The sequence below is a fragment of the Parasteatoda tepidariorum genome, chromosome 6 (assembly GCF_043381705.1).
Source record: "Parasteatoda tepidariorum isolate YZ-2023 chromosome 6, CAS_Ptep_4.0, whole genome shotgun sequence".
Classification (NCBI taxonomy): Eukaryota; Metazoa; Arthropoda; class Arachnida; order Araneae; family Theridiidae; genus Parasteatoda; species Parasteatoda tepidariorum.
In genome coordinates, this window is record NC_092209.1 from 55787598 (window position 1) to 55804117 (window position 16520).

The 16520-nt window shown below is 26.3% G+C and overlaps 1 protein-coding gene across 15 annotated transcripts in view; it reads left to right on the forward strand.

The window, feature by feature from the left end:
- Positions 1–16520, forward strand: part of LOC107449188 (uncharacterized) — a 50651-nt gene that overhangs the window by 2148 nt on the left and 31983 nt on the right. For 4 of the 15 annotated variants that reach the window (XM_071181586.1, XM_071181584.1, XM_071181588.1 and 1 more), the window contains exons 2-4: positions 9796–9930; positions 12389–12418; positions 14873–15028. In XM_071181586.1, the coding sequence (XP_071037687.1) occupies positions 9796–9930; positions 12389–12418; positions 14873–15028 (321 nt within the window). Of the gene's footprint in view, positions 1–2150; positions 2185–3305; positions 4679–9795; positions 9931–10870; positions 11860–12388; positions 12419–14872; positions 15029–16520 lie in introns of those variants that run through there. The other 11 variants (XM_016064644.4, XM_016064643.4, XM_043053743.2 and 8 more) reach the window with 11 other exon arrangements.

Consider the following 16520-nt stretch of genomic DNA (forward strand, 5'->3'; position numbering starts at 1 on the left):
TCGCTACTTTTTAATCTTAAGTTCTGGCGACACTGATTCAAACCACCATTTACTTAAAACACGCTAATCTCGAAAAAGCCCATGAAAATCTTAGACTTTCTGTAAGAAATTGGATTATTACTTCAAACAAAAATTATATTATTGTTATAAAGCGAAAAGAGTCAATTTCAATTGAATATAATGTGAAGTAAATATCATAATAAGTTTCAATGACAAAAATATCCTTTTTATAACTGAAATTTAATGAAAATAAGAGTAAATAATTTTCTTGAAATTCATATATTTCAGGACGTTTTGCTTATTATTGCTTTTAATGATAACGATAATCGTATTGAGTATTGAATTGAAACAGTGTTTTTTTCTCTTCTAACTTATGATTTTATTAAAATCAGTATTATTTTAATGTATTGCAATAACGTGCAAAGGAGTGTGTATGTGTAGGGGAAACTCCCCGATTAGAACTCCCCTATAAAGAGGAGTATAATTTTACGCAATCAATGGAGGGATCAAAATATGACCTGCTTAAATTAATAGGAAAAAACATTGTAATATATATTCATCAAAATTAAATCCATATTTTCGAGTTCAAGTTAATGTAGATGTTTGTATAAGTTTTCTTCTTTTCCAACAAAATATTCTTAAATTTACTAAAAGGTAAAAAAATAATTTGTTTTTATGACCTAAAATGAAGTAAGAATGTCGTCATTTTCAAAGAAATTTAATCCATTTTTATGATCTAAAATGTCATAAAAATAGATTAAATTTCTTTGAAAATCATTTTTTACTTTTCATAGAATAATTCTCTTAAGCCAAGTGCTTATCCAATAAAAAAACTTGATTCCTTAATAAAAAAATTAATTGTAATTTAGTAAAAAATACTATTAGTATTACAGATAATAAAGTAACTGTGCACAGTAATAAATATAAGTAAATACGGTAATAAAAATAATACTAATAGAAATTCAGATTACAAGTTTTTGTGTATTAATTAATTGTCAATAGGATGTCGACACTGCTTAATTACATCGTTATATTTTCTTTCTTTCTTTTTTTTTTTCATTTGGAGGCTCTGCCTCTGCTCGCTCCGCTCGCCAACCCCCGTTATGGTCTCTCATTCATCTTTGTCCCCCCCCCCTTAAAATTCGATATTTTTGTTTTAAAAAAAAGATTTTTTTTTAGTTTAGTTAAAAGATTTAAGTTTGTAATTGAAAATGGCCTTTTCAGAACGTCATCAAATTTTGACTCTATAGTTGCATTTCAGCGGGCAGTAGATCGGACAAAAAAACTTTTTTTTTACTTTAAGTTTTAACAATTAATAATTCTCAAACCAATAATCTAATTTAACATTTTTTTTTATTGCATAGAATTTTTTGTACATTTTTATACACACCTCCGTAAATTATAATTTCTAAGTTTTATAGATTTGGCTCAAAGAAATAAAATATATATTAAAGAAAAAAATAAAAGGAAAAATTCGCATTTAAAATTGCAATAACTTTTAAACAAATTGTAATTTCAAGAAAAAGCTCGTGCTAGGTTTATATACAAACTAGTAGTTAAACATTTCAACTAGTTTAATTCTAACTTAGTGCTTGAATTCGTGCTGTCTGTTGAGCTGGCCCGCATATTGTTTTTCCCTAAAAGTTAAACAGTTAATAATTCTCTCACAGTTAGTAATTAATAATTGTCGAACCGTTAATAATTATCGAATGTTACATTTTTTTCCATTGTTGATGTGTCACACAGTTTTGTAATATCAAGTTTATGCATTAAATCATGTGTTTAAAAAACTTACCTTGAGGTTCGAGTTTATACATTTTGCTCCAATTCGCAGTAATATGAATAATAAATATCAAAAAATATTTTTGCCAGAATTTTTTTTCCCCCTTCTGTTACATGATTTTAAATGTTCAGTTCTGAAACAAATTATTATTTTACAAATAATTTACTGTGTTTTGTTAACATACGCAAAGGTGAGTTCAGTATTAAATGATTATGATAATTTTTATAAATATTGAATGCTGATATCTTTGACTCTTAAGTTGGTTTAGGATTTGATGTGATAAGAAACGTAAGAGAATGGGTTTTTTTTAGATAAGTCACTTTGCCTTCTCCCTTCTTCTGCGATTGGTTTTTAGGGCATCAGGTAGTTAGTCAAGGGCATATAAAATGCCACCCTTATTTGTAAGTACGATCAGTAATTTTAATAGTATGAATAGATATCGGGAAGTTAGACCACCACTTAACTAATAATAAATTTAAAAAGAACGAATTAAATTTTAAATTGAAAATTGCTTCGTTGCATTTTTGTTAAGATGAATAATAATATTTTTGTTTTGTTTCAGGCTCTTAATAATTTTACTATCTCTTAATAATTAAATATATAATTAAATTTTTTATTACATAATATGTATAATTAGTTTTGCTATAAATCGAAATTATTACTATGTATTTAAAGTTGCTGCCATTTTTTATTGATCCTTACATTTAGTTTATAATTTTATTAAAAACTTTTACTATAAAGCGTATGTGATAATTAATGAATTATCTGTATTTTGCTTTGAAAATTGTTCATATAAGTCTTATTTCATCGATCATATTTAGGTTATTAATTAGGATTATTGCACTTCCCATGCGTAACTTTAGAATTAAAGAACGGATTAAATTTGAAGAAAATAACGAATTAAATTTAGGTTTTAAATTGTTTCGTTGCATTTTTATTTAAATAACTAATAATAATTATAATTTTTTTGTTTCAGGCTCTTAATAAATTCACTATCCTTTAACATTAAAAAAATACACAAATACATTTAATGACATTTAAAACTTTTACTATAAGAAGTATTTAATAATTAATGAATGTTCTGTATTTTGATCTGAAAATTGTTCATTACACCCGTTTTTCATGTATCTTCATAAAAAAAAAATTAAATTATTAATTTAAATTATTATTAATATTAATTTATTTTAATTTATTAATCTATTATTAATTTAAATTATTTATTTTATTATTAATTTGATTATTAATTTAAATTATTACACTGTCTATGCATGATTTTTGCATTATCAATGTTCCTTATTTCGTTTAGGAAATTGTTTATTATAAATTTATTAAATTATTATGAAAATTGTAACATAGTTAATAAAATTTTCAATTAATATATACAATAAGTTAATCATTTTATATGTAATTGAAATTAATAAGTTTTTATTTTATTTATCACAATTATAAGTATAAATCAAAACTGGGACAATTTTCTGACTGATACAATCCTTATATTTAGGTTATGATTGCAATAATTACTTTTATTATTAGTTACACATTTGTATTTTCCTTAAATATTGCGTACTTTACTTTGAAAATTGTTTGTTTTTTGCTAAATTTAAAAATAGTGTAATTAGTTTTTACTATGAATCAAAATCACGATAATGAATAAAAAGTAGAAGAGTCATATATTTTTTTTTATTAATCCTCATGTTTAGTTTATTGTTATAATATTACTTTTACAATAAGACTTTTGAATTATCAATAAATGCTTTTATTTTTAAATTTTTTTTTAATAATATAATGGCATACCAAAAAAATATTCGGAATACACCAGCATTAATTATATTTTTCGAAGAACTATTTCACTTTAAAAAGTGTGGTTTAAATGGTCTGCTTTGTGTACACGTCTACGTAAAACAGACATGAGTACAGAAAGCAGACTTCTATCCCTAAAGGCTATTTTTTATTAAAGAAAATTCTTAAGTTAAATTGGTCTTGGATGTAACCCGTAATTGTTAAAATAAAACGCTGGGCTCGATTATCGTTTATCTCAATATCATGGACTTGATATGCAACGCCTCAATTACTTATTATGCTTACATACGAAATAGAATGTTTAAATTTGGCAAATCAATGAATTTGAAAATTATACTGATTTTACAAATCTCAATGGTATTTCTAAAATTTTTATTTGTAGAATAAATTTCAAAACTTTTTTTTTTCAATTATGTTAATTTAAAAATTGAGTATAATAGATTGTTAGCTCGTTGACTATTGCTTTGAAACTGAAATAATAAAAATGAAGTAACTTTTAAATGCTTAATAATTTATGCTTAATTTAATTATCTTTATAAATTTTTTTTATAACGAAATTTAAACTTTAAGAAATTTAAAAAGGTGTTTTTCATATTAGTTTAAATTTAATTATTTTAAAACATATTTGAATTAAATTACTGTGTAATTACTAAAGGTTTTTTAATTAAAGTTTCGAATGCCTATTCATATATAGGTACATGCATGTTATGATTCTTAGCTATTGACTACCTGATGCTCTAAAAACCCATTTTAATCGAAAATGATTTATTAAAAATAAATTTTAAATCAAGAGCTCCAAATTTTTTTATTAATTTAAATTAAAGAACAAATAATTACTTTGATTATTTTGTTAAATCTACATTATTTTAATGATTTTCGGTGCAGATTTAAGGTTTAAAAATTTAAAACAAAAATTAAAGTCTTAAACTCACGAGATAGTTATTGCGAATCTTTATCATATAGCATCGGATTTTGGATTGGTTTGCAATATTGCGTATTGCAATGTACAACAAACATAGTTGTAAAGAAAAAAAAAATGCATGTTAAATGGAAACATCTGAATTTAACATGCTAAATCAAGTCTTCAGAATAAAAGTGAGTATGCCAAATATTAATGAATAAATCTAATTTTATATATTTATAAAAAAACTGTTTCTGTAAAATGTTTTGTTTCATATATTGGATAATAATTATTTTTGTTCTGTCTTTTGTTTGTTGTTACCTTGACAATTCTGTAACATTGTCCTTAATTTGTATATGACTTTAAAGTGGCGCTAAAAAAGATTCCATTTAGACTAAAAGACAAACAACTATACATTCTAGGAAAAATCGGCTCAACGTTGTACCATAATATCAGTACCACAACATGCTGCTATTTTATTATAATCAGGTGTTAAATTAAACCATGTTAAAGTTGATGGTATACATCAGTGGTATCGTATAATCAAGTTTAAGAAGTATGATAATATAGTTCAACTTTGAACCATAGTTTTGGTTGCAGTGAATTTAAAAGATAAAATGAAAAATATTTGACAGTAGTTGGTATAAATAACTAATTTAAGTAGATGATGATAATCCTAAAACCTTTTTTTCGGAACAGACCTTAAGGTGCAAAGTAGAAAGAGTATTGCCATCGCTAGTAAAATCATAAATTTTGCATAATATGAATTGGGACTGACCCCTAGAGATAAATCCCACCACGATCTGTCTAATTAGAAGTAGTATTTAATCAACGCTTTGCAAAACAGGAGAGATCCATTGTTGGCGTATTATCGAAGCAAGACACTGCGCAAAGAAAAGCTACTTCAGCCTGTCTCTCGATATCTCATGCTAATATTTAAATAATTTGGCTGAAGATTTAAGGTGAAAAAGTTCATTAAAAATTAAAGTAAATCTAATAACTTATATGCTTTAATGTGGTTGATGAAAGAAAGGTCTGAAATAGAATTTGATGTTCAGTTGTCGTGATAATGAATAACAATTAGTTATACATAATTGAAATTAAAAGTTGTCCTTTACATTTATTGGGAATAGAAATATTTGTATCTCTTTTTAAGAATTGAATTAAAATTTATCATCTAATTTAATTGTTTAAAAAAGAATTAGGAATGATTAAGAAATTAAATTTATGAAATAGAGGAAATTTAAAAGCTAGAAAATATGTAATGCCTATAATGGCATAAAAACTATATTGTGGTTCAAGACAGAATAGATCACTAGATCCCCATTTCTTTTCTTCTATAGAACTCTAAATGATTGACCTTTTCGGCGGGGAATCCCTACTTCAAAAATTAAGTTGATTACTAATTGTGAACGTATTAACCATAAAAAAACTAGTAATGAAAATATTAATTTGTGAAGACTGAAATTTTGTCATCGTTTTACTAATAGTTAATTAATATTAATAGTAACAATAATAGCAATAATATAACAATAACAATAATATTCGTCTAACAATAACAATAATATTCGTAATAGTAATAACAATAATATTCGTCTTGAATTTATCAATAACAGTCTTAAAATTCTCTGGTCAAGAGCAGCTTCTAGTCTAGTTTTGAATCTGTTTTTTGATCTATGCATAAGGCTGAAAAAATAAGCCGGATTTCGTTAAAGTGAAAACGAAAAGGAGCATTATTTGTATTTTTATCATGTTGAGTTGAATAATTAGATTTGAAATACAAAATACAAATGCAATTTTTTTATTCATTTACATAAATCATACCATGCTTCAGCTTATGCTGTTAAAACATATTTTATAAACTTTGCTCAGTATGTGGCCGGTTTCATTATTATTATTTTTTTTAATTTATACCCGCTTGTGAAAATATAATTGGAACGCCAGTTCCAGAATCTCTTCTTCAGCTTTAACTATTTTAATTGGTTCAAAAGGGAACTAGTATTCATAAATTTTATTAGTAAGAATATTTTTTTGAAATGAGAATTTTTAACTACGTCTCCAACCTTACTTCTTCGTAAAAAATTACGCTATTAAAACTTTTTATTTTCACGAATGCAAAAATTATATTTTATAGTTATTCAAAAATTATCGATACAGTCAACTATACAGGGTGTTCCATAATCACCTCCCTTGTGTTTACCTTTAGAAACTCTGTCAGTTAAGAAATTAAAAAAGTGTATACATTAATATAAGTCATAGCTAGGCATCAAATAATAGTTTTTATGGTTCAGAGTTAAATCGATTTTTCAAAATCTGAGCAGCTGTGTTTAGATACTATTTCTATTCATAATCTTCGAATTACATTACTTATTTTATTTGCATTTACGGTCGTGCCTTGTGTTTTAGCAGGCATAGGTCGCGCAAAACATATTAACTGCCATTACAAACTTCTTGTCACCCAAACCAATACCTCCTAGAAAAGAGAAGGCCTCAGCACGGGTTACCATAAACAAGAAATTTGATCCTTTAGTTGTGAAAATGTACTTTCGTATTCACCACCACTGCACAACTAAGTAGCCCCCAGAACGTAATGTAATATTTCTTATTTTTCAACCACTGCGCAGTTTATGTTCGTTTACTTCGGACTACTAAATTAATCCTTGCTGAGACCTTCTTTCTTCTATGAGGTGTGGCCAAAACACGCTCAGTATATGAAAAAGAAAGTGCAACCAATCACAATTTCAAATGTAAAATATTATACTTACTTCTAAATACGTAACACTGAAAAACATAATTGTAGGTATAATTAAATTTTGTACAATTGTAATTAAAATAAGTGGTACAACTTTAACAAAATTATGTTGTACATTTAAACTGGTACACTGGTTTACAACACAAAAATTTATTAAAAAAAAATTTTTTTTTACTTATTTTGCACAGCTAATAAAATTGGGTTATGCAAAAATAATTAAATTAAGTTGTACAACTATTGCTAATTTAAGTTTGAAAAATTATTAAAATATTAAATATTTTTTCAATTTTAAAATTTAATCAACTTCTAAGAACCCATCGTGATTTAAACAGATTTTCTGAGACCACAACCCCTAAGCACAGTCCTAATACGAGTATGCTGGGATTTTTCTGAACGTTCTAATATTTGTTCTAAGTGCTTTAATTTCTATTTAATTGTGTTGCACTCAGTGGAAGAAATAAATCTAGCCTGCCAGGTGTTTAAATTTAACAAAATCTGTGTAAGATGGAATTATTTGATTTATTAGTCACATCCGTATATTTTCAAAGACCGTTTTTGCTCTTGTTACTTACTGCAGGTGGTGGAAATAAAATAAAAGGAGGATATAAAGGAATCTATTGAAATCTTTCTATTTGTGAAATTTTATCTCCTACCATAATTTAATTCCGAGAACACTTATGTAGACAAGTATATTAGTTTATTTTTATTATGGTTATCTATAACATACAATTCAAACGACAAAACAAAATAAAAATTCTTACACTAAAAAATAAATTAGCCTCAATCAGAATCTCATATCTAGGACATATTTCAAGTAAACTCACTAACAGAAACGAAAAAAGTACACGTGCAAAGTGTTTTGTAATAAATACCCTTAAAATATACAAAACGTCTTTGTCAAAAATGAAATTAAAAAAATTATACATTTGTGGTGGTTAAAATCAACGTGTAAATGAAGGAGGGAGGGAAATAAAACATAAACGCTATCAAATCTGTGGAATTACTAGTGAAGAAAGTGGGATGAAAAAATTCGAAATCGGTTTGATTGCGTGATGATTGTTGGAATTTTTTCTTATAATCGTTTTTCAACTCCTTTGTTTTTTTTTTTAATGGGTTTTACGATTCTGTCCACCTCAGTTGTGATTCGTTAGATTTCGATAACGGTTTTGTTTTTCTGTTCCAAATTTTAATTTGAAACTAATTAATTTATGCTCTAAATGACGAATTTGAAACCCCTAATGTGTATACTTTTTTTGTTGAAAAAGATACTTAAAATGCATATTAAACGCGATATAACGATAAATCCTATACACAAAAAAATTGAAAACTCGTTTGGCATTGATTTCCCAGAAACATTTTTTATTTGTTTTTAGTGTATTTTTTTCCAAGTGAATTTTTTTTTTAACGAAAGTTATAAGATATATCCTTATTTGAGACACTTATACAAATAAATAATCAAAATACGCAAGATAATAAAAAAATGAGTTTAGTATAAATATATTTCTTCTGTGTATTTAGATAGTAAGTAAAAAAGAATCTGTTAAATGTAAAATAAAGTAATTTTATTATTATTAAAAAAATAATAAAAGATGAAGGAATTCATAGCTTGATATTAAGCAGATGATAAAATATAGATAATTTAAAATGAAACTTGTTTTATGTATACTATAAATCTTAAAACTGTACCTTATAAATTTTTTTCTCTGTATATCTTGAGTTTGAAACGGTTTTGGTAAACTGAATTTTCCATTGACGACCTTTTTCTATTTAAAAAAACATTCATCGCGAAAGAGAGAAGTTAGAATACAAAATTTTTAAAGAAAAAAAAGTCTTTAAAATCTCTGGAATCATTGTTATTGTTCAGTTATTGCAAAGGAAGAATTTTTAAAAATCAAAAGCATTTATTTACTTGATGAAATCGAATTATAATTTACACTTTTAATAACAATTTTAAATTATTTAAATTGTTTAGAATAAATAATAAAACTTAATGCTGTAAAATTATAAAGCTAATTTATATTGCTTTAAATAATTAAGAAAATCAGGGCGACAATTGCCGCTAATGGGTTAAAAAAGTCTGACTGTTTGAATTGCAATAAGTCTAACAACAACTTCTTGATTCGTTTTTTTTTATTTATTATAATTATTTAAAATTATGAATTTTGCTAATAAACGTTTCGGTAGTGAAAAAAGTCTGACTGTTTGAATTGCAATAAGTCTAACTACAACTTGTTGGTTCGTTTTCTTTATTTATTATAATTATTTAAAATTATGAATTTTGCTAATAAACGTTTCGGTAGTGAATACCTCTGGGTAATTACCAGTTCAATTTTACCTATGATACTAAAATATATAGTCAGAGTAGTGTTTAGAGAACTTTTTGTGCCCTGCTTGGGAAGCTTCGTAGGCAGTGCTTGTCAAGTTCTCATCGGAGGACAGGAGATTGAAAAAAAGACAGATTCTTCAAACTTTTCAGTTTTCTTTAAAGTTATAAATTTTAAACTTTTAATTTGATGACCATTTTACCCAAATTGATCTCTTTTGCATTTGGCGTTTCAGCATAGATTGAAAAAGACTACAACCATGAACTCCAAAAACTTGCCTATACCTGGTGAAAACTTTATACCTCGAGGAGCTACTAATATTATGAGCAACCAAAATGTAGCTTTTAATTTTCCTTTCAAGTTCAAGCAGGTGAATATTTTTTCTTCCTAACTGGTTATTAATCTTTGCAAGTGAACGCCAGCCGTTTTTATGTCTGCAATAAATAAATAAATAAATAAAAAACTCTCAATCCCACAAAATTATATAAATTAATTAATTTATAAAAATTAAAAAAAAAATAGATGAAGCAAGTTTGAATGATTCATTTAAATTTTGCAGAACTAATGAAGCGAATTTTTTAAAATATTTAATAGAATTTTTTTTTCTTAGTATGTTTAATATAGTATGTATTCACCTTTCCGTTTCCAGTATTTTTAAAACGTTTATTTTATGACGCGAAGAAATAATATTGACTTTTCAGCTAAGTACATAGATTCATTTTTAGCGAGATTAGATAGTTAATTAATGAAATATTATAAAAATGCTGGAATTTAATATTTAAGCGCATTTCTAAACTAAAAATAATAGAATTTGTGATGCAATTTTGTATAAAATTTTTTAATTTTCTGCGATAAATAATGCCATATTTAAAAGTATTTAATTCTGATTCACTTACTTACATTGAAATGAACCAGAATAATGTTCGATTTAAGCACACTGTAGCACTTTCGATTTAGTTCTACTGTAGAAATATTTTAATTTATCTGAAATACCCTTGTATTTTCAACTAAATAAATTTATTTTAAGCGAGATAATTAATTAATTAAAAAACAACGGAATTAAATATTTTTCAATATGATTATTTCAGTTAAATTCAAAGAGATGCGAATTTATGAAGCAAATGCGAATGATTTGTTTTGAATTACGATAAAGCAATGATGCTAAATTTCAAATGATATATTTCTGGTTTCCATAAAAAAAAAGAAAAAGAGAGAGTTACTGTTATTCAAGGACAACGTTACAGTTTGGCAAGTTCAAAAAAAAAAAAAAAAAAAAAAAAAAAAAAAAAAAAAAAAAAAAAAAAAAAAAAAAAAAANAAAAAAAAAAAAAGAAAGAAAAAAAAAAGCGAGGAAGACGCCAATGTGAGTGGAATTGGCGAAGGTTTACGTTTAGTTTCCAAATTGTGGCGAATTCTTATTGGTTGAATATTACGTAATCTTTTTCATTGAAACCGGCGAGTAAGGATGCGCGGGACCTACGCTGAGTTTATAAACATTCTGAAAGTCATTTGGCAAGTTGTTGGTTGACAGAGTAACATTCGTTTGAAGCTAAATTAAAGAGTGGAATTGACGGGTAGGAATTGTACTCATGATGTGACTTAAGTTGATTTTTTTCTGCATTATTTGATACTTGAAAATGTTTAATTTTGGAGTGAAAATGTTTAAAGCTGGAAGTTTTCTGAATATGTGATTGAGGAAATAATGAAAATAGTAATTTTGTATAATTAATTATGGCAATGAAGGAGGCTTTAGTTTACTTTAGTTGGTAATTGGTAATTTAAACAACTAAGAAAATTTAAACAACTAAGAAAACAATAGATGAAAGAAAAAAATAATGTAATTAAAGCACAATTAAAGTACAGAAATGGGTATACTATAGTTTCGGTTCTGTAAATGAGAACCTTAGTATATAAACAACGAAATTGATTACTTAATGCCTTTAAGCTACCTATTTGTTACTCTTTTTAAAATATTTATCATTATGGTGTATAGATATTGAGGAAGGTACTGGTTTATAGAGCCGAAACTAGAGCATATCCATTTCTGTACTTAATTTGTGCTCTATACTCATTTTTTGCTTTTGTCTACGTTGCACCAAGTCCCTCTCCTTTCTTTGAACAATTATTTATTTGTCTGGATTCCCACTCTTTGATTTAGCTTCAAACGGATACATATTGTATTAAACATTCATCGAAACCGGTAACGAGCTTTCCGGAAATTCTATATCTTGTTTATTTATCATGAATTGAAAAAAAGAAAGTATATCTTGTTTATTTATCATGAATTGAAAAAAAAGAAAGTATATCTTGTTTATTTATTATGAATTGAAAAAAAGAAAGATTAAAATTTTATTTCTTTATAATATGCGTAAATTATATATATGACTTCTAATTTTAATACTTAATTAAAAGATATTCTTTTTAAACACAAAAAGCTGAATTATTCAATTCAAATTGAAAATAATTAATGTTCATGTATTTTTAAACTAATAATTTATTCAGAATTAATTTCTCTCTCAATATTATTGTTTGGGAAGTTGTTAAAAGTTTCATTACATATTTTTTTTATTGTTCATCAAATTGTTTAAAAACATTTAAGTTGGTAATGGTTTCATAGTAGTTTTTGTTTTCTTAAGTTCTTTAAATTGTTTGAGGACATATTCTTAAAACTTTATGATTTTAATATTTAAATTTATAACTAATTAAAAATTCCTAAGTTATGGAATGAAATGTCTTAAAGAAACTTGATTGCTGCTTTACTATTTGTAAAACTTGTTTTGCATAACTATTAAATAATGTTCACATATATATCTTATTTTCCTTTTTCAGAAAATGGTTCGAATAAGGAGAAAAAGTCTGGTACGAAAAATTTATTTTAAGTTTTAATGTTTTTCAGTAGATATTCTGTTATCTTAAGGTACTATTCTAAATGAGGTACTATGTTTTCATGCTACAATGTTAAACAAAGAAGAATATAAGTATATAAAACACTCAAAGAAACATGATATTTTCAGTACATTAACAATACATTTTCCTTACTTAGTTTAATAACTAAATCATCAGAAACAAAAAAGACATACGAAAATTTTAACAGTAGTTAATCATCAAATATTGATTTATGAGAATGGTATCTAATTATTTAAAAACATCTAATTCAGAGGTCAGTGTTTTCATTACAGAAAAAAAAATGGGAGAGAATTTCTCACCCTTTCTCAAAAACAGGGTGAGATTTCAAAAAGTTAAGTGAGATTTCTAAAAATTAAAAAAACCCGAATAGACTTTTAAAAAAAATATTTGTTTAGTTACAATAAATTTTTAACATCTTCTGATTTCTAAACCATTGAACATTGAATATTTTTGCTGCATTATCATATGGAAAATGTTCTGTATCTACTTCTTCATTAGCTTTTCTCATTAGGTTTGCTCAAATGCTTACCAATCGATCTGTTACGATATTTTGTTTTAATTCGGTTTGGGGGCTAAATAACCTTGCAACAGATGCTGAACTATTCGGAATCACTAATTAAATTTGTAGCATTGTGCACACACTTTCCTGTCCTCTACATATGCCAGCATAGGTTCTTCACTTATTTCTGTTATGGAATAGTGAAGTTCGTTGAAGTTATTTCCATGTTCATACTCTTTGTCAGGTCTTCCAGATTAGTTTTCACAGACTTAAACTTTTACAAAGTGCTCTAAATTGTCGATGAGGGAGTTTGGTAATTCATTAATTTTTTCCAAAATTTGAGAGATTCGTGCATTTTAAAATTGATAAATTCAGTGCGCGAACTTCTCGCGTTAATCATTTTTTAATGCGGGAAAAGAAAAAAATATGCGAGATTCTCGCGTTCACGCGCTGTAGTGAAAACACTGGAGGTAATATAGTACATTTAATGCATGTAATATAAAAAAGGCATTTGTTTATAAAAAGTCTCAATATATTTTCGTCATAGATTAATCTCGTTTTTTGTCTATCTAATTTATTGAAAACAAAATTTAAGTGTCTTTTAAGCAATTTTTCCTCAGAACTGTTGCAGAATATTGTATTATTTAACTAGATTTTGCTTTTATTCTGTTAAGCCACAGTTATATCGTATTCTCTGCTGATGAGATAGCTGGGTGTAACAAATTACGCATAACGAAAATATAAAAATTTAAGTTGATTAACTCTTCAGTTTTTGTTTAGAAACTACATTATAATTTCTGTCTTCATGGACCAAAGAAACAAAAACTCTTTCTGATTCAGTATACACTTTTCATATCTTTCTTATCTTGGGAAAAATCAGGGTTGGTTTTTGGTGTCAAAAATTGGTTTTTGACAAGAGATTTCAAAAACCTGTTAAAAAGAGTAAGAATTGTCTATTGAAATTTTTTAATTCATTTAAAAAGTTCTCGGGACATAGTGAAATACGCAAAAGTTAAATTAACAAAGGGGCCCTAACCTTGGAGCGCTCTCCTGACCAAACTATAGGAACCATATTTCCCAAATTGCAGCTACCCCTTACATTTTGGGGATAAGAATTCCAAATCCGTAAAAAAAAAGTTGTTTATTCAGAGACAGTACGTTTTTTGAAATCACCTTCTCGAGCCATAAAGATTGAGTCCTAGAATGTGAAAATCTGACCAGTAAATCAAAAGTTATTCAGACAGATATATGAATTAAATTTAGCGTTTATAAAAATGATCCTGAATTATATAATTATATGCAAAAACAAATGTACCCATTATGAATGACAAGGCTATTTTAAAAAACAACTATGTTTTTTGTTTAAGTTTTGTTTTATATCATAAAAATCATAATTTTATATCATGTAGAAAGTTCATTCAGGTATGGCAACTCAATTTTCAGCAAAATATTTTATGAAGTGGTTAAGAATTAGACAACAGCTTACAGAATTTAATTCAGTTTTGCAATCATTTTAAATGCATCTCAAATACATAAATGGAGCAATGAAGCATTTATTTATATGTCCATAGAATTTATCAGTAGTGTTGGAAATGGTAGGTCATTTTAAAAAATTTTTTTTTTCAATCTAGAACCAAACATTGAAACATGAACTTTTAGAACATGAATTTTTTTTTATTACTATCCTTAAGAAATTTGTTCACATCATAATGCAAGTTTTTATCTCTGTCTAAAGTTTGGCACAAAGTGAATCTATTAGAATTTATTAATCTAAGAATATTAGCTTTTTGAGAGGGTTCAGATTGGTTTTTAAGACATACAGCAATATTGTATACTGTTGTTCTCAGTTATTGATTATATGTCAAATTATTGTAATAAGTAATATCTATTGTTCTTATGTTAAATAGGATCGTAAAACAGTAAATTGCCTCAGAAGATGCTTGGCAAACAGAACATGCCGACTTGTAATTAAATGGATTGATCGACAGGAGCAGATTTTTTCGATTCTATTTAAGCATAAAAAATCTCCTGATTGGTCGCGTAACTATTTAGCCTTGTTTAAGGTATGTTAGATTATTGTGCTTTTGTATTTGTAAAAGTTTTGTTATAAAATTGCAAATTGACAAGTATGAACTAAATAACAATGATATTTTCAGACTTTTAACTAATTGAAACATTCAGATTTCAGAAATAACTTCATTTTTCTATCTTTTTCCATTTCTAAATTCAGAAAGTTATATAATAGTGCTATAATTAAATTTAATTTGGTACACTTTTCCATTTTGCCAATGCAAGTAATAAAGTTGTCAATGAAAAGTTAGTTTGTTCTTTTAGAGTTCTTAAGATTCTTTTTTTTTAGAAAAAAAAAAGATTTCTGTGAGTCCTATTTTTAAATATAACTAAGGAAATAATTAAAAAAAAACTAAATTTACTTGCGCCGGCGAAATTGAGAAGTACTTTACATTTTAATATGATGTTTTTATAAATATCTTGTCTAATCTGTAAAAAACATATTTATTTTAAAATTCACTTTCAATATTGCTATTTATGGCTTTCCTCGCAATTTTTTTGGGGAAATTTCTGTGACACGTGATCTGTGGCAAAATAATCGCCAAATCTAAGCAACTTCCGGGAAGCGGCCTGCAAGAAACTAAAAAAAAAAGAATCACAGAAAGGGATCAACTCAAAAGGTATAACTTGTACCTACCCCTGGGCAAACATCTAAGAGTTTTTTTCTTTAAATTGTGCATTTAAAATCAATTTAGCACCTTGGCGGTTGTTGTTGGCGCGTCAGGTCAAGATACGAAAATATCCCCATTTTTTGAATAAAGCATTTATTTTACATATTTGTATTACTATTTAAGCTTTGGTTTTCTCCCAATTCCTTTTGTAGTGTGATATTATATATGGCATATTTATTTATTTTGTACAGAAAATATAATTTCGTTAGGCAGAATTTGATTCCATAATAATCGAGTGGATATTTCCATATCTTGATCTGTCTTGTTCCATGTCTTTAACTCGTAACTACAATTATAAACTAGTAATTTTAAATTATAAACTAACAATTAATTCTATTTTAAAATACCATTGGTGTAAGTTTTAGGTTGATCATAGGTCAAGCATGATCAACCAATCAAAATGTGTTTATGTAGCATATAAATTTTATCCAGGTCATGTTTTGATGTAGAAAAATTGAAATAACTGTGTATATATATCAGGGTTGGCAAGTTTTTGACACATGACGGTTTTTACCGGTTATTACCATGGTTTTTACCGTCATGTCCAGGGTTGGGTTTTTGACGTCAAAAAGTGGTTTTTGACATGACAAGGGTATAATACTGGTTTAAACCGTCAAAAACCCGTCAAAAATGTCAAAAACTGAAGTTTGCCAAGAAAATATATAAACTTCAAAACTACCAACAGTTGCCATGCATTATATTGAAATTTAATTATACTATAGGTAATCAGCAGGTTTTAAAATATTTTTTAATTAAAATTAAGGTAAAATAACAGATTTAAAATCTCAGAAATTTATATTCAAATGCATGTGCA